This window comes from Anabrus simplex, chromosome 1, assembly GCF_040414725.1.
Source record: "Anabrus simplex isolate iqAnaSimp1 chromosome 1, ASM4041472v1, whole genome shotgun sequence".
Classification (NCBI taxonomy): Eukaryota; Metazoa; Arthropoda; class Insecta; order Orthoptera; family Tettigoniidae; genus Anabrus; species Anabrus simplex.
The window spans coordinates 630,554,064-630,577,677 of record NC_090265.1 but is presented as its reverse complement, the minus strand read 5'-3'; the positions used below and the strand labels follow the sequence as shown (position 1 = coordinate 630,577,677).

The window sequence follows — 23,614 nt, the reverse complement described above, 5'->3', positions numbered from 1 at the left end:
ATAAGCAAGGAATGGCACTTCTGTTGCATTAAACACTCACTTGCTCGAAATGATGTTGCTTGTGATCTTCTGAATTCTCTGATGCCACAAGGATATCATCTATACAACAGTACACTAAGTCCAAGTCGTGCAGTAGTGCAATGTTTGAGCTGCACATTTTAAACCAAAAAGAAGAAGGAATTCAAACAATCCAAATGGTGTGATGATAGCGGTCTTGAGTATACTGTCTGGGTGAACTGGAATGTGATGGTATGCTCTGTCCAGATCTATTTTAGAGAAGGTCCTTTTGCCATCTAACTGGCTGTTGAAATCTTGGAGATTAGGTATAGGGCATCTACCTGGCCTGGTGATGTTACTGAGTCCATGACAGTCATCACAAGGATGCCAGGAACCATCCTTCTTTAGAACTAAATGAAGAGGGCTGGCCCAACAACTTTTGGAGCGTTGACAGATACTTATATCCACCATTTGCTGAAATTCTGCTTTGGCAGTTTGGAATTTGTCAAGTGGGGGTGTTAGCCTGTGCACATTCGCTGCAACTGGTTGCCCGTCAATAACTATTGTGTGAGTGAAGGTTATGGGTGGAATGATGAAATGAAATGTTCTCATGCAGCAAGTTGGGGAACTCCTTCAGAATGTCTGCATGCATTTGGTCTGCTGGCATAACATGCACCGATTATATACTTGAGACTCTAATTAGCGTACCAGATGTTGTTAACGTTATTGTTGAGTCAATAAGTCTTCTGCACTTCAGGTCAACTAATAGGTTGTAACGATGGATGAAGTCTGCTCCAACAATGGGTGACTGTACATCAGCAACTAGGAAGTTCAGCTAAATTCCAGTGTAAACCTAGGTCGATTGTCAGGAATTATCCCTTTGTATTGATGCATGTGCCATTTGTCGCGTTAAGTTTCCTATTAGAAACTTGGCGACGATCGTTTTTCGAAGGGGAGATCGCAATTAGGTCTGTGCCTGTGTCAACTAAACATCTGTATGGGCTATCGTCCATTGGAAGCAGAAACCCACATAAAGCTGCGATGACAAATTTGTATGAACACGCATGAGAAAGGCTGAACAATCCAAAGCACTAAATTCCAGCAGGACTGCGTCCATTGGAACCGGTGTTGTTCAACAGTGAACGCACAAATACTTGCAAACTATCCAGACGGGTTTGGATTTTTCGGCTGAAGAGCTGCATTTTATCATCTATGTTGAAAAGCTGATACGTCTGGTACAAGATAAGTATTTGTCGGACCAGCAAAAGTCTAATTACCACATGTGGGATGTGCAGAAGTTGCTATGGAGTGAGGTGGTGAGAGAAATGGGTGAGCCAGGTAATTTTAATTACATAGTTTATTCATTTCATACCACTTTACTTGATTCTATATCTGAAGATTCTTTATAACACAAGTTCAAAAGTGTAACTATTAAAAAAACTCTAGCAATTTTTATATTTTCCAGTCCAATCACTTCATACCTACGTCTGATTCTTTTGTGTAAAAAAAATGTTCTAAAAGTGACATAGGCTATATAATAAAAAACTGCCTCCAGTGTTCGAATTTTAGAAAATAAAGATGAAGTTTCTCATTTTATATAAACGTTGTCATTCTGTGACTTGTCCAGCTCCATGGCTAAATGGTTAGTGTGCTGGCCTTTGGTCCAGAGGGACCCAAGTTCGATTCCTTGCCGGTTTGGATATTTTAACCTTAAATAGTTAATTCCCTTGGCTCGGGGACTGGGTGTTTGTGCTGTCCCCAACATCCCTGCAACTCACCCACCACACCTAACACTATCCTCCACCACAAAAAACACGCAGTTAACTACACTTGGCAGATGCCGCCCATCCTCATCGGAGGGCTTGCCTTTCAAGGGCTGCACCCGGCTAAAAATAGCCACACAAAATTATTATTCTGTGACTTGACAATGAAACTCCACACATAGTCCTGAGTGCTGGGGACATTCGAACCAAATTTTATCACACTGATGAGAGAGAATCATTTCCGCTATTTCTATTACCTCTCACTGTTACAAAACATACTCTGGAATAAGAGAAGATTTCCTTTGCCTAATTGGGAATTAGGAAATTAATGTTAAAATTGGAAGAAATAAGTAGAAGAGGAGAAATTCTCCAGATTTCCATTTCAAAAAATGATCATTGCTTACCTCAAAGTTACAGCTAGACGTTTTTCAGCTGAAACAGTTTCTCGAAAGTTACTGTAATTCTTTACTAATATTGTACTTTTTGTAATATGTATCAAAGTAGCCTCCGTGACTCATGCGGCAGTGCATTGGCCTCTCACCGCTGGGGTTCGTGGCTCAAATCCCGGTCACTCTAACATCGCCTTCAAATGTCAACGTGAGAGCTCGCAACAGAAAATGATACCAAAGATCGCATTTTATGGCAAATGCTTCAGCTCTCTTATTCAAACAGCGGCAGCTAACTTAACCACGTATGTATCATGAAAACATTTATCAAGCGCTAGTAGAAAAGTGATCACTTTCTTGCTATAAATTCACATGATAATAGCCTTTCTGAAATTTAACCCGATGAGGGAAAAATATAAACTAACCTCTGAAATCAAAGATGCACTCTGCCATATCTTGAGGAGTATCCCATTCTTACTTAACTGCGTATTTAGCATTAAAATTAAGCGATCATTTACTTCATCCTATATTTTTTTAAAGTTAACAACTGCTGTCGGAAAAGTTATTTACGCACTTATTACGAAAACATTTTCTCAACTTTCATTTTCACTTTTCTTTACAGAACAGCAGTTGACGGGTATTACTAATCGACTGACATCGCTTTCGAATTTCGATGAGAGAGCTTGCTAGAGGACATAGTGAGGAAACAACACCAAAGATCATCGATCGCATGCAATATAATGGCTGGGTGCATAAATATTGGTACCGGAAAAAATCGCGTATGTTTAATAGCTCGTAATAACGGATGTCAGCGTTAAGGCTCTCGCTGTAACCGAAGGTAATACACAGTTTAATATAGGAATTTTAAACGGACAGAAAAAATCTGACGTTATAATGGGGTTCTTGTTATATGTCGTACTCGCTATAGCGGACTTCTACTGTACAGTATTTGTGGATGGTAACTGAAGTTGCTATTGGCTGGCTAGGGCTGCCAGCTTCGCTGAAAATGAGAAAATCGCGCAGTTTAAAATAGTCATGGCGTGCACCAGGTACGTTTTAATTAGTCACAGGGTTATTAATCGTGTTGTACTTTGTGATGTGTGTGGGATGCTAGAGGCCTGTTGGCCATTTTGTTACCGCCTGCCCAGTTGTCTTGTTATAAGCCAGACCTAAACGAGCCAGACCAATAATCTTTTCACTAGCCTGGTCTTGAAATTAATTCCTAAGTTGGCAGCATCGCTTAGCCCGCTGTGACATCGTCCGAGACGCGCCATGTTGAATTTCTAACATCTGTAGTTTAACCTCATGCCGAGTGATACAGCTGTGTACCTACATAATCATGGCAAATGAGAGAATACCTTTGGTGAAAGAAATGTATTTTTCTTTAAAAAGGTACAAAAGTTGTGGTCATGAGAGATTCATTGTACTTTTCTTCTAAAGTAGACATTCTCTAACTGGTACCAATTTCAGCTGTTGAAACCTTCACATTTTCTCAATAAAGCTGTGAATGACAGACAAAATTAGGCATTTTATATTCAGTAGGACCACGATGCATCGTTCCCGGAACTGTCGTTTTCCCGTATCCAACGTTCAATTTATTCGGTCCCAAAAATGTTCCATAATAATAATAATAATAATAATAATCGTATGGCCTCAGCTACCGTGTGCAGACATTTCAATTTGACGCTATCTGGCTGTCTGCTCGTCAATTTTGACGTTCCGTTTTACTCTAGGCCCCCACTAGATGGCAGACCGAGTAAACCGAAACTCTCTTGGGCGTCTATGGCTGAGATTTAATTAATTTTGTCGGGTAAACACCAAATGTGTCACCAGAGATCTTTTACATGCCGACATCGTACGACATGGAGTGTCGAATGGACTTTTTTCCGCCCTTCAAAAATCCGACTACCTCTGCCGGGTTTGAACCCGCTATCTTGGGATCCGGAGGCCGACACTCTACCGCTGATCCACAGAGGCAGCTAAAATGTTCCATATAAACCAATGTTAAATTCCCCCCATCTACCGTTCTTTGAACTATTGTTTTATCGCATCGATCGTCAAAAAAATATACACAAAAGTTGTTTGAATCAACTGAATACTCTAGCCTATATTAGCGGCAACTTATTACGCGAGAATGTACCAGCGATTATGAGTTGCTAGTCTTGAGCAAGGATCTCGTAGGCTGGAGTGATGTGGGCAGGTTATTCACTCACAACGTCACTGCGAGCCTTCTGGCGCCAACGCTTCTCCTCGACCCACTAACTGGCTCTTAGAAGTATTCTTATTTACAAGAATTAAAATGGAGGCACTGTAAAACTCAAATTTGCCACCATTTTCTGTGTTGCTATTGGCTGGCTAGGGCTGCCAGCTTCACTGAAAAGGAGAAAATCGTGCAGTTTAAAATAGTCACGGCGTGCACCAGGTACGTTTTAATTAGTCAGAGGGTTATTAATCGTGTTGTACTTTGTGATGTGTGTGGGATGCTAGAGGCCTGTTGGCCATTTTGTTACCGCCTGCCCAGTTGTCTTGTTATAAGCCAGACCTAACCGAGCCAGACCAATAATCTTTTCACTAGCCTGGTCATGAAATTAATTCCTAAGTTGGCAGCATAGCTTAGCCCGCTGTGACATCGTCCGAGACACGCCATGTTGAATTTCTAACATCTGTGACATCATCTGAGCCGTGCCATATGGGATCTCTAACCTATCATTCGCGAAGGGTCGACGGAATTTTTACCAAAATACAGGTTATCGCCGTAATATCCACGTATATCATTAATTTGCATTAAGAGAACTCTCCTTGAAGGTGTTCCAATTACTACGAGATGTAAGGAAAAGTGAAACAAAACGGCATAAAAGCTGCGGTTTTTATTTCTATCGCGTACTGGTATATCATGATTGCAACATTTTGATACCGTTATGTACAGTATGAGCATGTCCGGTTCCATGGCTAGCATGTGTTGGCCTTCAGTTCAAGGGGGTCAAGATCGGGTCAGGGATTTTAACTTTCATTGGTTAATTCTGGCTGTGTGTATGCGCCGACTTACGCATTAGGATTGATCTTAGGTAGAGCCGCATTTTTGTAAGCGCGTAGATCGCTTATCACGCGACAACTCAAAAGATCTGCACTCCGCTTCGGAGGCCACACGCCAGTATTATTATTTACATGACAAAAAATTCCCAAATACAGTAGGTACCCATATTTTATTACTTTGCTTTCCCCCATTTTATATGTCACCCGCATTCATCGTTTTCCCACATCCATCGTCATTTTCCCCCTTCCCTTGAAAAACGATGCTTCGAGATTTTACTGTATACAGATTATTTCATGCTCCATGTTGCTTTTAACTTTGTTCATGTATCTCTGATGAGTAATTTAAAAGAAAACGTCCAGTTTTGCAATTTGATCTTTCCCTTTGGTCCAGTTTCTTTTAACTTACTTCATAATCCAAAGTTTTCATGCATGGTTTACACATGCTTTACAGATCGCACAACTTTATCATAAGCAAAATGAAACTATCGCGTAAAAATGCAAGTTTTTACCAGCTAGCAACACCGGAAACATATTAAAATACTAGACTCGTGTTAGAAAGGAGCAAGTTCGATTCCCGTCTGAAGCTCAATGATTAGTACCCTGAGAAAAGTGCCAAAACCTGCTTGCCGATACAATTGTAAAAAATCTGTCAAAAATAAACATCTTACCCTGGACATAATACAGTTCTTTTTACAAATATGAACGTTTGACGAAACTTGTTCTGTCTTTAAGTAGATCTGTTAGAAGGTACTGTCTTCTTCCAAATGTTGCGGCCACTCTGCTTTATGATTTTCGTGGTTTCTCTGAAAAAATACCTGGCAAATGCAATGCAGAGACCCAGATGTATGTTGTACCCACCCTTTCAGATATACTGTTTCTTCAAAAATGTTTGATCGAGTATTTAATGTTGATGGGACTGAAATTTCTGGATAGTTAATGTGGGAAATTGTTCCTTTGAGGAACAGATAAAACAGGATCTTTAATCGCGATTTAATTTGGATGCTCATGGGACCACGTAACGTGAACAAATAATCCATGAAAATGCTCTTTCTGGGAATGGATGGTTGAGGTCCCACTGTAATTGATAAATTAATCAAGACACTCACCAGAAACAACACAAAATGCAGATAGAAATTGTTTCAAAGGGAAATCATATGGAAAGTGTTTCTTAAATGTGACCATGGGGTTTAAAAGATTATTTGCTACACGAGTATGAATGGTCCCTAGTATATTTCCATAGTTCACTTACCATTTTATCTTTTGACAGCAGCAGAGCATCCTTTTGGTTGACAAGTTTTTGCAAAGATGCTATTTGTTCCTTAAGTTGAGTCATGGCAACTACATGGTCCGACGAATTAGGGTCATGTGGGTCACCGCGGTTATTGCCTGCTACACGTGCTACCTTCACAGGAGGTGCACCATCAGTACCATCCTGTGCTGCAGCAGTCTGATTTAACTTTGTGACGTCTACTCGATTTGGACGTTTGCTGTGACTCTTAGGCCTAAAATAATAACAATCATTATAACAATTAATGTGTACATCGTTTGAATATTTGAATATACATGTCCTTTTTAAGTATAATTGAAAGGAATACTATTATTTCTTAGTTAATGAGCAGGCTCTTTACTTTGGTCTGAAGACATCTCTTAATGAATACAGTACTTTTCCTTTTTTAAATTGTTCACTGGCACAGACTAACTAAAATTTACCTTGCACTAGTGTCTCACCCTCATTTATGGCTGTTATGATATGGAAGCTGCTGAAGTACAGTATAGCATTCAAGGCAGGCCAGCCAACATACTGCACATACTTGTCAAAATGGTTGCACATAGCACTTTCTATGAAAGACAGAAAGCAATGACAAAGTACCTCACTCTTAACCTTGCCTAGCATGCCTCACCATAGTACTGTCTGGAGCTTACGGGGTTCCCAAAATCCACATAATCTCGAGTGGTAGTTCGTAAGGAAAGAACAAGCTTCCAGGTAATAGTAACTGGGACAAAATACCAAATACTAGTATTGGTGTACTTAGACTTACAGTACCATGCAAATTAATCGGAACAAGGTTCCTTTTTCATTTTTTCCCCCTATGGTTGGCAACAGTGTGGTACATATTGCTTATTCTTTGATCTTATGCGCTCTGGACATTCTTTGAACTGTTATACACTGGCAATTAATCTGTGTGACGATTGTTTAACATAAAAGTGAATTTATTGCAATGTGTATCACTTTGGAGGAATTTTGAGGTTTTCTTGTGCAATTAGTAATACCTATGTCTTCAAAGGATATGACTCCCAGAAAGTGTAGTACGAATGTATACTCAGAATACTTCCACGACACAAAGAGAATTAGCTTTGAAATTTGGTGTCTGTGTAGGCACTATATTTACACTGAGGCAAAACCAGACCAGCTCAATTTCACTGATGAAAAAGAGACATGTCAAATTATCACTGGCTGTCTGCATTCTACACCTCTGGAAAAGCTACACTGTCTTGCCGGTATAGCACTTCCCGACATCTGTTGAGAAATAGCTGCCAGGAAAGAGAAGAATATCAGCCAATGGCATCTCAGGCACATCATCTGTTTGGGTATCAGCCATCTTGACAACGTCTTAGATTAAGAAGAAGCTTCTTAAGATCTACTGAGGCACTTTGAGGTACATCAAGGCAAGCAAGAATTAAAGAGTGGCAGGCAAGAAGCCAGCATCTAAATGATTGGATGATGCCAAGTGAACATTTCCCTGCTGGTTACACAGCAGACTGGGTGACTTTTTAGAAGCCAATGAACAATCTGCGTTCAGGTATCATGAGATGCTGGTCAAACCTGCAGAAATGGGGCTTTTGTGGAGATTCCAATTTGTGTGAATACGGACAAGAGCAGACCACAGAACATATATAGCAATATGATGCATGCCCAGCCCGTTGTACAGTGGAAGACCTGCTCAAGGCAACACCAAATGCTCATGAAGTGGCCGGCTTTTGGTCTTCTACAGCCTAATCAAGATAATATAGTTATATGTGCTTTCCTTTTTCCGAAATATATATATAGTATATATTTTTATCTCTTTAATGTAATATTTCTTGCTTCTGAAATAAATAAATAAATAAATAAATAAATAAATAAATAAATAAATAAATAAATAAATAAATAAATAAATAAATAAATAAATAAATAAATAAATAAATAAATAAATAAATAAATAAATAAATAAATAAATAAATAAATAATAAATAAATAAATAAATAAATAAATAAATAAATAAATAAATAAATAAATAAATAAATAAATAAATAAATAAATAAATAAATAAATCAATCAATCAATCAATCTGGTGGGTGGATTGAGTAGCTCAGTAGTTGCTGCTGTTGGTCCCAAGCCCAAAAAAAGAGGAGGGTTGGCTTAAAGCCGTAAAATTACAGCCAGAAAAATAAACATCTTCAAGCAATAAAAGGCACGATGGTTCCACACGTTAGTGGCAGTACCCCAACAGCATCTGTTTCACATGTTAGAGACAACTGAATAAATATTATATGCTGCTCACAACTGTAGTTATTAATCAGAGCTTGCTCCACTTAAGGTTGATAACCTTTGATAGTCAGATAGGGAAAAGTCTTTTACTAAAAGAATTCCACCATCCAACCCTTTAAGGATAGAGAAGACTACATTGGATTCGTTGGGTAGTCGCCTAAAAGACAAGAATGAAATTGAACACTAAAAATACATACATATAACCAAACATACAAACAGAATCAAACATAAGCATATTAACTACATTGCGACGCACAATATAAACTCCTTACTGAAAACCGGAAAGCTCAAGAACTTCACAGATGAATAAGACAGGCAAAATATTCTTGTGGTAGGGCTCCAAGAATGAGAACTTTAACAGAAGATCCGTTTGAATCTCAAGGTCATAGAGTGTACAACGGGAAGCCAGGCCAAAGGGTAATGAAATATTGTCCTCAATCTGGTACAGGATATATAATATATTTGAAAATAATAGATTCCGTAATTGATTTTAAACCACCTCACCAAGAATTGCAATTCTAAAAACCACAAACAAACTACACCATCATAAATGCTCATGCCCTTACCAATGGAAAAAATTCCTAACAACAACTCTGCAAGAAGTCTATAATTTCTGGGATCTCCTTGATCAGACAATGAATAAAATAAATATGAATAACATCAAGATCCTTATGGGGAATGTTAACGCTCAACTGGGTAAGGAAAAGAAGTATCGAACAGAAAAGGCCAAAGACTCATAGAAATTTGCAGAACCCATGGACTAATTTCCAAATCTACATATTTTAAAAGAAAACCACACAACTTTAAACTTGGAAACATCCTGATTGGACAAAAGGAGAATGGCAGCTAGACCATGTATGTATGGACAAATTCTTTCACAAGGAAATCCACAATGTCAAAGTTCTAACGGGAACGGACACTGGTTCAGATCATTACTTAATTAAAATCAAGATTAAATTTACTCCATTAAGAAGAAAACGACAAAACAGAGTTTGAGAGAAAAGGACATATGACCCTCATCAGTTAATCCACCATGCCCAGTATCGGCAAAGAACAGGAACTACAAGACTAACAGACAATTTAATGATCTAATACCAATTCTTAAACAGAATGAAGAAGACCTAGCTCTATTAAATCCAAGGAAAAGACATGCCTGGTGGACCTCTGATTGTGATAGAATGCATGAAGAAAGACATCAAGCTTGGTTGAAATTTCGAGCCCACAACACAGAAGAAAATGCCATGAACCTCAAAAATGTCAGAGAAGAATTCACCCAAACGATTAGAAGAATTAAGAGAAAATATCAAAAAGATAGAATAAACTCTATTGAGGAAAATTATTACAAAACCAAATCTAGAGATTATTACAGAGCCTTTGGTAAACAATTGCAAAAATACACCCCCCTCCCACACCAAATTATTGTTGAAAAGTAAAGATGGAAAAATAGGAAAACGCAGAAATCATGGCAGAAGCATTTAACAAGCTCTTGAACAGTGATGAACCTGAAAAAGCTCTTATTAATAGAGACACATCCCCAATGAAAACTAAACCAGGAAATATAAACCCACCTACAGCAAAAGAAGTTAAAACAGTGCTTAAGGAAATGAACTACAAAGCACGTGGAGAAGACAAGGTTTGTGCAGAGATGTGGAAATATGCCGGTAGTGCAACTCAGACATCCCTTTGTATGTTATTGCAGAAGATTTGGGTATCAGAAAAATTCCCAGAACAATGGACAACAGCTATAATTAATCCAATTCATAAGAAAGGTGAAAGAAGTAATCCAGACAACTATAGAGGTATTTCCATCCATGACTGCACATATTTTTCTCTAAGATACTATATAATCAGATTAAAGAACAACTTGATCAAGAGTTAGCTGCTCTGAACAAATAATAACTTTGAAGCTAGTCATGGCATATTACAGAAAATGAAACAAGCCCCTTTCAATAATGTTTATAGATTTCAAGAAAGCTTACGACTCTATCCACAGAACGTCATTATTAAAAATTTTAAGACATTTCGGACTTCACCCAAAGGTAATCAAATTTATTTAACTTACTCTAATAGAGTTTCTAAAATTCAGTTGAGAGGAGAACTTTCTGAACCATTCTTGGTAACAACTGGTTTAAGACAGGGTGACAGATTGTCACCTCTTCTTTTTAACTGTGCACTAGAGTATGTTATGAGGTAATGGTACAAGAACAACTCAAAAAACATAAAAATTGGAACCCAGAAACATATTTTTGAACTGTCTAGAATTTGCTGATGATCTAGTTTTTCTGGCCAATGATATTTAGGAAACAAAACAACAAATAAAATCTTTGCAGGAAATAGCTCAAAATATTGGTTTGAAAGTTTCATTTGAAATGATGCTAACTCAACTTCTGCTTGCAAACAAAATTAAGCTGGGAGACCAAGAAATAAAAATTGTAGAAAATTTAAATATTTAGGTGAAATAATCACATATAACCTGAAAGGGAAACCAGCACAGCAAAATAGAATAGATAAACTGGTTACAGCACAGAATGTTACCAAGAATACATATAATAAAAAAAGTCTCTCAATAGCAACCAAACTGAAACACTACAAAACAGTCACCCAGCCACAAATTACATATGCATGTGAAACATTATTCAAAATAACAAACACAGTTGCAATAGATAGAGTACTCAAGTTAGAAAAGAGAATAGTGAGAACCTGTTTAAATAAAAATTATCCAGTAAACAGAGTCTGGAGACTAGATTCCAAGGGAACCGTTTATAAAGGAATATAACCTGTGACTAGCACAATGAAAAAGAAACGAATATCATTCTTAGGGCATGTAATAGTCACCAGAAAATAGAATCAGTAGAAGGATAACAGAAAAATTATGGAAGAGTAAGAATAATATTAGATGGATCACAGAACGTAAAGAAGACATGAGAGAGTTGCATATTACAACAGAAGATTTAAAATACAAAACAAATACACTCAACATATCGAAAGATAAACACACTAGACTACAGACAAAAATCAACGAGCAGAGAATAGGAAAAGTGATTCCAGAACTAGAAAGAAAATTACGTTCAGAAAGGATGAAACAGTATTGGGCTGACAAAAAGAAGAAAATCCTCCATAAACCTAAGTAGTCCAATGTTGGCTAAAAAAATAAAATAAATAAATAAATAAATAAATAAATAAATAAATAAATAAATAAATAAATAAATAAATAAATAAATAAATAAATAAATAAATAAATAAATAAATCCCTTCGGAAGGAGCAAGTCAAACCACTCGCTCATTGCTATGGACTTGGCTTGCGAACTGGGGAAAAGTGAAGTGAAACTGCACATTTCTAATGTTTGTTCTAGAATTCTGGCAGCTGGAAGAAAAGCCTGCAAACCTGTAAAGAAACGCCTTCTAACAGGAGAAACGAGCAGAAAATGACCTTTGTGGGCTCGTAGTGATCAAGATTGGACAATAATATACTGGAAAGTTATTCTCTCTGATGAGAGTCACTTTGAAGTGCAGGAGCAGAGTGAAGAATGAGCCAAATTCTGTACATTTGCAACAGACCGTAAAACATGCCGTGAAGATGATATTTTGGGGATGTTTCATGCATGAAGGACCGGGACTCTTACTACCAGTTGATGTGATGAAGAAATCTGACCAGTACATCCAAATACTGGAAAGGAGAGTTGTTGGTGAGTTGCAAAAGAGGTTTCCAGATGGTGAAAGAATTTTTCAGTAACGTTTGGCTCTTTGCCAAACTTCAAAGAAAGTGAAGAAATTCTTCAATGAGAACAATATTTATGTCTTAAAGTGGCCAGGAAACTCTCCTGACCTTAATCCACTGGCAAACATGTGGGTTGCTTGCAAAAGGAGATTCAAAACCTGACTGTTTTACAAAAATACACATGATAGACTCTCGAAGTTACAGTGTGGTTTCATGATGATGAACTTAAAAATATGTGCTCAAAGCTTGTGTAATGTATGTCAGATACAACTTATAAAAGAGAAAGGACGATATACAGCATTAGCTATTAGTAAAGGCATGATTTTTCGCATTAATTTTTCAACGATTTCGCGAGGAGGATACTAATTTTCGCATTATTTCGCAAAATAGATATTGCCGTATAACTTTAATTTCGCTTTAATGAAATTCTAAAATTAATCATTAAAGGTTTCATTACTATCACTGATCGTGGATTGTGGACGTTTAATTGATAGACTGTACATACTTTTGAAGCCATTTCCGGACTGCAGGGTCGTCTAACTTCTCCAGCGGGATGTTGGCTTTGAGTAGCATCGCTGTTCTTTTGTGAATAAATTCTATTTTTTCACTCTTAGCTTTCTTTTGCATATCCAATGAGAGTTCTATTGCTGCCTGCTGTTTCACTGTTGGAGTGCTAAATTTACTTTATGAATGTTCCTTATTTTTAAAACAATGTTTTGAGACAGTATCTTTTTTCTCCCACTCAATACAAACATTACAAAATTTGCACATTAAAATATTGCTTTCCGAAACGTATAAACCTTCACTCGCAAACTGTTTAGCTCTGCTGTGCACCGTAACACTTGTCGAGCGACCCATCTTCGCTACTGTCTGTGATCACTTTCTTAATTTCATCTGACCACGAAGGCGAAATACACCAGTCAACTGTGCTGCTTGTAGGCGTCATCAGGCATTCCAGGACTGCACAATGCCATGAGGAGACAGGCTGAGGTGGGATTACCAGCCACCAAAAGAACAACATTCCAAACATTTCGTTTGGCAAGAAGCCAACCCTTTTTCTTTGATGCCATGTCTTAAAGAGATTTTCCAGAACATTAATGATAACATATTTATTTCCTGTTGATGAATATTTCTTCGCGCTTCCTTTTCTTTTCATTCATAATCTTGGAACAAAATGTCAAGTTCATTATTCACTACAGATTTTGCTGTAATATCGCGCTTATCGCAAAATAATTGAATTTCGCTTTAAAATGGCCTTATCGCTTTAATTCGCAAACATAATATCCATATTTTCTTAATCAGAAATATATGATTTGTAAAGATATCGCAAAATCGCTTCAAAATATTTTTTGTCGTGTTTATCGTTAATGCGAAAAAATCATGCCCCTAGCTATTAGCAACAATTAAATTAAAGGTGTATTAAAAAAAAAAAGAAAGAGAAAAGTGTACGTTACTGTCGTGTTCTGATTCATCTGCACAGGACTGTATACTCTAGTATAAATTTAAATACTGCCATGCAACCAAACTTCCTGTATATCTTCCAGATATTTTTGCAAATCTAGTCTTAGATTATATGTTTGATTTTCTTTTTAAATAAGGAGTAAGACATTCTTTTCTCAGAGTAATGTAATGATCCTTACAGGTTCTTATACAGCTCTCAAAAACCTGATCTTTATCACACTAAATTCTTTATTGTTTTATTAGCACAACCTTCTGAAACAGTTTTCTATGTACACATAATTTTCTCTGCTAATGATTGATCTCTATGTTAATGGCCACACCATCAAGTTAATGAAGGAAAATACTGACTATATGAAATATAGTGTCGACTTAGAAAATAAAAACAGCATGGAAATCGGAAGATGAAGGACACAGGATCCTATGCACTCTTATAGCACTTGACATGGAACCCTCGACAAAGGGCAACAAGTAAATACGATGTGGTGGCGGTGGAGATTTTTGCATCACAGATCAAAAAGAAATGTAATATGCATACCTGCCAACTTTACAAAACCAAAAATCAGGAGATTTTGATTTTTAAATCAGGAAAAAATCAGGAGATACAATTGGTCAAAATTGCTTATTCTACATGTCTTGCGCAACACAGTACTACGATATATTTATAACACTTATTGTCTCAAAGCCCGACTGTTGCTATACGAGGCTACAAGGCTAAAAATTACACATCTCTATTCCCTCACAGGAAGTGCGTGAGTGGGATGATCGGTCTCTGATAAGCCTACCGAAAATAGTATGAACTCATGCTCCAGATGTGTGAATCAGTCATGCACTTAGATGCCATTACTTAGCAAATGCATAGATTAATATATTGCATCAAGCACCCGCGCAATTATGCGAAGCGCAATGCTATTTGGATCAAATAACTAGCTGATCTACCCGTGCTTCACTACGGAGTTCTCAGGAAGACTGTCCTTATAGTTTTCCCAACTGAAGTCAACATCTCATTACAACGACGCCAGTATGAATGTCGTGATTAAAAGCAATGATTTCATACGAAATATTCGATAAAATGAAAACCGCACATTTTCTCACTTTTAGCGAAAGGTACTACAGTGTCAGCGAACAGTTCAAAGTTTCAGAGCTAGAATGACCAGGCTGCAGACAGCCGCAAACACTCTTGTGTAATTATTCTGTTTAAGTGTGCACACTGCTCATTCAAATCACTACCTCCGAGTAGGGATCGAATAGCTGGAATACTATGATGATCCAGTGTGTAACGTACCAGTAGTATCAGAAAATTTATGAACCAGAAGAATGGCATGCTAAAGAAGAGAGATCTAACTCCCCACTCCCCAGCTTCTTCCCACCAGTATTCAGGCAGGCTGTTATACTTGAAACCCAGCAGTAATCCCGTCTATCGTAGATAAATGGCAGCAGAATACACAAAGCACATCACAACAAACAATGGTCAATGTAATGCTATTGTTGATCAATTTTATGAGCTTTCCATATTGGAGGCCTTCACATTTAGTTTTCTTCTGAATCTGTGATATTAGAGCATCTAATGTAAAGTGAGTCGTCCTTTCTTTCATGACTCCCTCTTGTGGTATTATTCAAGCGATCGTTCCTTCATGACTTTCTTCATTATTATAATCTTCAAAATTTAATCACCATCACCACCAATATTATTGTAGTCAGAACAGTAAAACTGAATAAGCAAATTATCACAAAAATAATTTATTCTATTATTACCACCTATTCAATACAAGCCACGTGCTTCGTGGATGAAATCTACATAATACTATATACACTTCTCAGGGACATGTTTCGCCCCTTGTTAACGGCATCATCAGCCTGTAGGTAACCTTAAGGTCAAATGTCTGAAACATTATCTATTCATATATGGATTACAATGAAAAGTATGTTACACATTAATCCATGTATGAATAGATAATGTTTCAGACATATGAACTTAAGGTTACCTAAAGGTTGATGATGCCCTTAACAAGGGGCAAAAAATGTCCCTGAGAAGTGTAAGTTATACGAATCAATCATGAGAAGTGTCTCTTGCAAAACTGAATAAGACAAATAATCGGAAATTGCATTCTCTGTAACTTTTGTTATGTAGTATTTTTCAATATGACCACTAAGATAGGTAATTTTAAAAAAATTTTGGCACCTTCCCCTAAACTACCATTTCGAACAGAGTGAATAAAATTATTTATAGCATAGACTGTAGTTCCTTATTCCCTGACTTTACATACAATTCTGTTCACCCATTTTCTCGTACATCGGCGCTGATATGGACTTAGCAAAATAATAATAATAATAATAATAATAATAATAATAATAATAATAATAATAATAATAATAAAAAGTCTAAATTCATGAATATCTCTGTTATCACAGCCGGTACGGTAAAAATGTATAAGACATAAATGATAGGAAATTTAATAATATATAACTTTAGTTATGTAGTATTTATCATTAGGGCCAATAATAACATAAATATTTGAGAATTAAATTTTAGGCCTTCCCCTAAACTACCATTTCACTCAGCGCGAATAACATTATTTATGGCCTAGATTGTAGCAACTTATTCCCCGACGTTATATACCGATTTTCATTAAATTCTCTTCAGCCGTTTTCTCGTGATGAGCCTGCGCACGTACAGACAGACAGACAGACAGAAATTACGGAAAATTAAAACTTATTTCTCCTTGTTAATATGGCCACGACCGGTACGGAAATATCATTCTTTTTAAATTCTGAGCAATGTACAGACAAAACATTTTATTTATATTGAGATAAATTAAAATTAGTCAGAATTGTCTCCAAATGGCTTCTAAAATCTCTGGAAAAGTCACCCGTCGTTATCATTGAAATTATGTCACTATATTACTAAGAAAGCGCCTAGTCTCTAGAATCGACCAAAGAGGATGGAATCGACTAGACTGACGTGAATGAACACGAACATACCACGCGAGAACGAGAGATTGACAATCGATATGCGCGTCGCGATATACAGGTTTCAATAAACATCGCACATTCGCGCACATTTCTCGCATTAATAAACTTCGATATTTCGTTTGAAAGCGGCCATTGAGCGAAGGACTTCCGGCCACTGACGTAAAAAAGCTGAAATGGAGGGATTTGAAAACAAATGTTTGAAGTTCACCAAAAAATCGGGAGAAAAGATAGAATATTCGGGAGGCGGGAAAAACTGTCGAAAATCGGGAGTCTCCCGCCTGAATCGGGAAAGTTGGCAGGTATGAATATGTAACTGGAAACCAAGATGGAGTTAAAAGAAAAAATGAGTAGGCCTATATGCACAAAAATATTACTGGTAGAAATCAATGAAAAACAAGGTAAGGTAAGGGTGTATTCTGCCCGAAGGCAGGTCTGAATCTCCGCAGAGGTGTGCCTGAGCCAGAGTTTATGTGTGGTAGGGTGGCCAGTTCCTCTCCGCTCCTCCATTCCCTTCCCCCCCCCCCCCCCCACCAACAGCGCGTGGCAAGCCATCCAAATCTTGACCACGCCCAATGTTGCTTAACTTCAGAGATCTCGCGGGATACGGTATTTCAACACAGCTACGGCCGTTGGCTGAAAAACAAGAACATTAAAAAAAAAGAAAGATGATGTTATTGCTGAGAAACACAATACACTCAGCACCAGTCGCAGACTAGGGTGAGGAGTTTCCTGAAAATGGTTCCTTTTTCTGTGCTTAAATAAGTGTAAACATTGTTTGCCCTTAGCGTTGACAGCCCAAGTTAATTTCAGATTGAATCAAGTCTAATACAAAGAGATTAAAAGAGTTAATAACTTTCTTCTTTAATGTATGAAAAGAAAAATCGATTTGACTCACTTGCCATCCTTGCCTTTTGATGCCCGATGAGCAGCAAGTTTCAGATGAGCCCGTCTTTCCTGATCACTCTGCTTTGACTTTGCTAATGCTCGTTTGTATGACAAAGTGCACAGCCAACAAAGTAGTTTTCCATCCACCTATAAAAGAGAGAAAAGAACTGAAGTATGGAAGTTGAAGGAGAAAAGCATACAAGAAGAATTTCAAAGGGAAATAATACCCTTGTTACACTGGACGGAGATAAGGAATGTTGAAGATGAATGGAAGAGATTTAAGGAAGCACTGGTTGGATGTGCAGAAAAGGTATCTGGCAGAACATCAGGAAATGTGAAAGACAGAGAGACACACTGGTGGAATGATAGGGTAAAGATTAAAGTGAAGGAAAAGAAAATGGCATGGAAAACATCTAAGACAGAAGAAAGTAGAAGAAAATATGTGGAGGCAATGAATTTGACCAATTAAGTACTGGAGGAAGAAAAGAGGAAAAGCTGCGCCTTATTCACACAGAAATTGAGTGATGATATGCAGGGGAGCAAGAAATTACTGTATGATAAGAAACAAAAAGAGAGATCAAGTAAACACCAGATTTGTGAAGGATGAAGGCGGCATAATATTAACAAAGCCAGAAGAAATAAGAAATAGATGGAGAGAGTATTTTCAGAAGTTGCTGAACATAAGACCTGATGACAGTCATTCAATGCGTGACGACTAGGAAAGGCAATTAGTTGATGAAGAAATGGATAAAGAAATTACAGTGAATGAAACTAAAATGGCAGTAAGAAAGATGAAGAATGGAAAAACTGCTGGAAGAGATGAAATTTCAGTGGAGATGATAAAGGCAGCTGGAGTTGCAGACGTGCAGTGGACATATCGAGTTTTCAGGACTGCTAGGAGAATGACGAGGTCCCTGAGGATTGGCAAAAAAGAATAGGATTAGGATGAGGGTTGAAAATCAGATACAGGAAAATCAGTTTGGTTTCAGAAGTGGAAGGTCAACAATAGAGTCCATTTTCATTATGAGACAACTAATGGAAAAGCAATGGGAGTATGAGAACGGTATGGTGATGATATTCATTGACACTGAAAAGGCACATGACAGTGTCCCCAGGACTAAAGTTTTTTTTTGCTAGGGGCTTTACGTCGCACCGACACAGATAGGTCTTACGGCGACGATGGGATAGGAAAGGCCTAGGAGTTGGAAGGAAGCGGCTGTGGCCTTACTTAAGGTACAGCCCCAGCATTTGCCTGGTGTGAAAATGTGAAACCACGGAAAACCATTTTCAGGGCTGCCGATAGTGGGATTCGAACCTACTATCTCCCGGATGCAAGCTCACAGCTGCGCGCCTCTATGCGCACGGCCAACTCGCCCGGTGGACTAAAGTTTAGGACAGTCTGGTGCAAAAAGGAATAGTACAGGGATTAATAAAAATGATCATGGCAATGTACAAGGAATGTTGTAGTTGCATGAAAACACAAGTTGGCAGGACAAGTTGGTTCAAAATAACTAGTGGGCTGAGACAAGAAAGTGTTCTATCGCCAATCCTGTTTACAATAGTAATGGATGACGTAATGAGAACAGCAAAAGCAACATATGGAGGAAGAAAAATGAACATGTTATTTGCAGATGATATTGTGATTTGGGGAGAAGAGGACATGAAGGTTGAAGAGCAGTTGGATGTGGTGAATGGGAAGATCGAAGAATGTGGATTGAAAATAAGTGTAGAAAAGAGTAAAACTCTTGTTGTGACTAGAGGGGAGAAAGAAGGGATAGGTCAGATAAGACTTGCCCTGGAGAATGAATTAATGGAGAATGCTCGACTGGATGCTGAAATTAGTAAGAGGATTCAAGCTGGAAGCTGTTTCTATCTTAGTGTAAGAAACATGTTGTGGGACAAAGATGTGCCATTGGAAGCAAAGGAAACTATGTACAAGATGTATTATGTACCCATAACAACTTATGGAACAGAAACTTGGACAATGACAGAGAAGGATGAGAGTCAAATACAGGCAGCCAAAATGAAGTTCTTGAGGAGTATGATACAGAAGAGTAGACGAGACAAAATAAGGAATGAGAAAATCCAGGAAGAAATTGGAGTGGAAAAAATAAATGACAGAATAGAGAAGAGCCGACTAAGATGGTTTGGGCACATAAAGCGAATGAGTGGCGAGAGAACGCCAAAAAAGGTGGTGGAAATGCAAATGCAAGGAAGGAGAGGCTGTGAACGACCACGATTGAGATGGAAGGACAAATCCAAAGCAGTACTATAGAAAGAAACGTGGACTGGGACACAGTGTTGGAGGAGGAGTAGTTATGGAAAGACCGAAGAAAGTGGAGAGTAAACATATTTCCCCTACCTGGCTATAGCTGGATAAAGGGAAACGATGATGATGTCCCGAAATTTGGGCAATAACAGGTATACAGTTGGCCTTATCGATAAATGAAGTGCACCATGTGGCCTTGAAATTAAATTTTCTGCAAGAAACGCAATATACACATTCTTTGTAACTCTTTATGGTTTTCGATAAAACTCAGCTTTCTTGTGTTCTGCGCTGTGGCTGCCTTCACTAATGAATGGACTGCTCATTTCACATGCAAGTAAGGGTCACGTTAAGCCATGTTCGTCATGATTTGTGTCAAGTTGTCTTTTTTTTATTTTTACAAATTGCTTTACGTCGCACTGACACAGATAGGTCTTACGGCAACAATGGGATAGGAAAGAGCCACGAGTTGGAAGTAAGCAGTCATGGCCTTAATTAAGGTACAGCCTGGCGTGAAAATGGGAAACTATATGGAGAACCATCTTCAGGGCTACCGACAGTGGGGTTCAAACCCACTATCTCTCGAATGCACGTAACCGCACAGCCAACTTAGTCGGTTAGTATTTTGTTAACATGCCAGTTGAAGAATGAGCACGCCACTCTGCAGAAAGCTTTTGTTGTCTACAGCTGTATTGTTGAGAATGTTAAGCGTTTTTATTAATACTTGAGAACTGCTGTGGGCTGTAGTTTGTTTATTCAGCGATTTTCATCATCATCTTCGTCATCATAATATTCTGTGTTTCTATCTTTTTAACACAGGGTTATTTCAAATGATTTGAGGGATTTTAAAGCTCTACAATAACTTTAATTTTTGACATATTGTCACAAGGCTTTGTTCACACATAGAAAAACTCATTGCTGATCATCAGCTCCACCACGACCGATCCATCGGTTTGGCAATCTCCTGTTTAAGAATTGATGATCACCACCATAAAAGTGGGGTGGAGGACCATCCTGTTGGAAGATGAAGTCCGCGCTGTATTCCAGTTGTGGCATGAGCCAATTTTCCAACATGTCCAGATACACGTGTACTATAACGAATTTTTCACAGAAGAAAAGGAGTGAGACTGCACAAACCACATTAACTTTTGGTGAATTTCGAATGTGCCTCAGGATAATGCAAGGAATCTCTACCCCCCCCAGATTCGCACATTGTGCCTGTACACTGCACCATTAACTAAAAATGTTGCTTCATCACTGAAGACAAGTTTTGTATTAACTCATCCTCTTCCACACACTGTTGCAACCGAGCCATAAATTCAAGCAAGGTGTTTGACTTTGTCATCGGGAGTCAGGGCTTGTAGCAATTGTAAGTGGTAAGGCCTCTGCTTTAGTCGTTTCTGTAAGATTTTCCAAATGGTTGTCTGTGGTATGTTCAGGTCTCTGTTTGTTCTTTCCGTTGACTTCTGTGGGCTACGCGAGAAACTTGCCAGCACGTGATTAACTGTTTCTTCAGTCACTGCAGGCCGACCCGTTGATTTCCCCTTACAGAGGCATCCTGAAGCTACAAACAGCACATACCATTGCCGAATGGAGTTAGTAGTTGGTGGATCTTTGTGGTACTTCGTCCTGAAGTGTCGCTGCACTGTTATGACAGACTGATGTGAGTGCATTTCAAGCACAACAAACGCTTTCTTGGCTCCTGTTACCATCTTGTCTCACTGCGCACTGCTGCTGTACTCTCGTGGCAGAAATCTGAAGTGCAACTTCAGCAGACCAAAACTTTTTGCGTTTTTCTACAGGACTGTTGAGTTTTGTGACCATACGTCAATTCATGGAGCTACAGTGAATTTATGAAATCGCTTCAATCATTTATAATAACCTTGTATTGTGTACATAGGTTCAGAATTTATCTTTAGAGAGTTTATAACTCGCACTTCATTTTGTTTTAGATAACAGGTAGGGACACTTTTAGAGGCAGCCCTGCCCAGGGAGTGGTACCCCTGCCTGTGTGAGTCCTAGAGCACAGTGGCCCGGTGTGTAAGTAACATCTGCTAAAGGGTCCCAGCTCAGGGTAACGAGTGAAGACCTCAACGGCAGCAAAAGCAGAGAATATGATTCGGTACGGTGGAGCTGGTGGAGGAGGCAACCCATCCCTCTGGGGGTGGTACAGATGGAACCCACTGCCTTGTGGGAAAGAAAAACACTTTGGCACAGGTGTATGCCCCTCAAACTGGATGTTGTCAAGAGGATAAGAACCATTCTTGATGATTCGCAAAAAAATTATTAGTAAAGAGAGAGTAATCATTATAGGAGATCTGAATGCACAGATTGGGACAGATAGAACAGGATAAGAGAACGTAATGGGACCTCATGGATATGGTGGAAGAAATATAGAAGGTGAACATCTCCTTGACTTCTGTATGAGGAATGGGTTGGTGGTGAAAAATAGTTGGTTCAAGAAGAGACATAAGATAACACAATACAGTTGGAATAGACTACAAAAGACTGTAATTGATTATGTCATCCGAGATGAAGAAAGGAGCAGAATGGTAACAGATGTCAGAGTAATACCCAGTGAGAGCCTTGACAGGGACCACTGTCTATTAGTAGCAAACCTGAGAAACTTCTATGTGCCAAAAGTAATGAACAGGAAAATGCCAAAAATCAAAGTATGAGAACTCCAGAAAACAGATAAGGGAACTGAGCAGTGGTGGCTGGTGGTTTAAAAGTTCAGTGGTGCACAATTTTTACCATTGATATAATATGATTACAGGCTAATTTTCAAATCCACGTACATCAACAATACTTTTTAGTATTAAAAATAAAACAAACATTTTACATTTCTATTTTCAGGACTATTACTACAACCCAGTAACATTTTTTCATTTAAGAACTTATTTACCATATTGAAATGAAACACTTTGAGGCAGGCCTAGCCTAATTCTGGTATTGTATCTGGTTTCGAAATTAAAACCATTCGTTTCACCTCGGATTTTTCTTCGGCAGTCCATTGCGGAAATGGCCCAGACATTAAAGACCGCACCGAATTCATGATCTGGCAAAATATCACTAACTGATAAAAAACGCACATTAATAAAAACACACGCTGACACGAATGTTTACACAGTGAAATCAATGAGCTACTTAGCTTGTACGCACATAACAAAGTTCAGAACTATACTGAAAGAAATGGTGATTTTTATTTTCAAATTTAAAGCCATTAATTATATATCCAGCAGATGAACTTCCATCCAATGTCGCTAGGTGACATCCGTGTTCTATAACAGACTCTCACATTGAGCGCCAATGGTCTCTAGCGACTTTGCTAGTAGTTGGTTACGCAGGAGTACGGCCGACCGGATCCCTCGCTCCGCTGGAAGGAGCTAGCTAGAGCGACGCATCAAGTCGGCCATGGTAGGAGGAGCCAGGTTGATAAACCTCCATTTAAGCAATGTATAAGAAGCCACGCCTATCTTTTCCTCTCCCCGCGCACCCCTCTAGCAGCCTAAAAGCACCCCTCGATCAGCCCCGCGCACCCCTCTGGCAGCCAAGGGTTTCATCCTATCTCAGGTTGACTCTCTGCTGCAAACTTTTCGGCTCCTG

At 38.4% G+C, this 23,614-nt stretch overlaps 1 protein-coding gene across 1 annotated transcript in view; it reads right to left on the bottom strand.

The window, feature by feature from the left end:
• Positions 1-23,614, bottom strand: part of LOC136871329 (protein FAM76A) — an 82,457-nt gene that overhangs the window by 21,840 nt on the left and 37,003 nt on the right. The window contains exons 4-5 of the mRNA XM_067144973.2: positions 17,753-17,889; positions 6,429-6,681 (exon numbers count right to left, since the gene is read on the bottom strand). Coding sequence (XP_067001074.1) covers positions 6,429-6,681; positions 17,753-17,889 — 390 coding nt within the window. The remainder of the gene's footprint in view (positions 1-6,428; positions 6,682-17,752; positions 17,890-23,614) is intronic.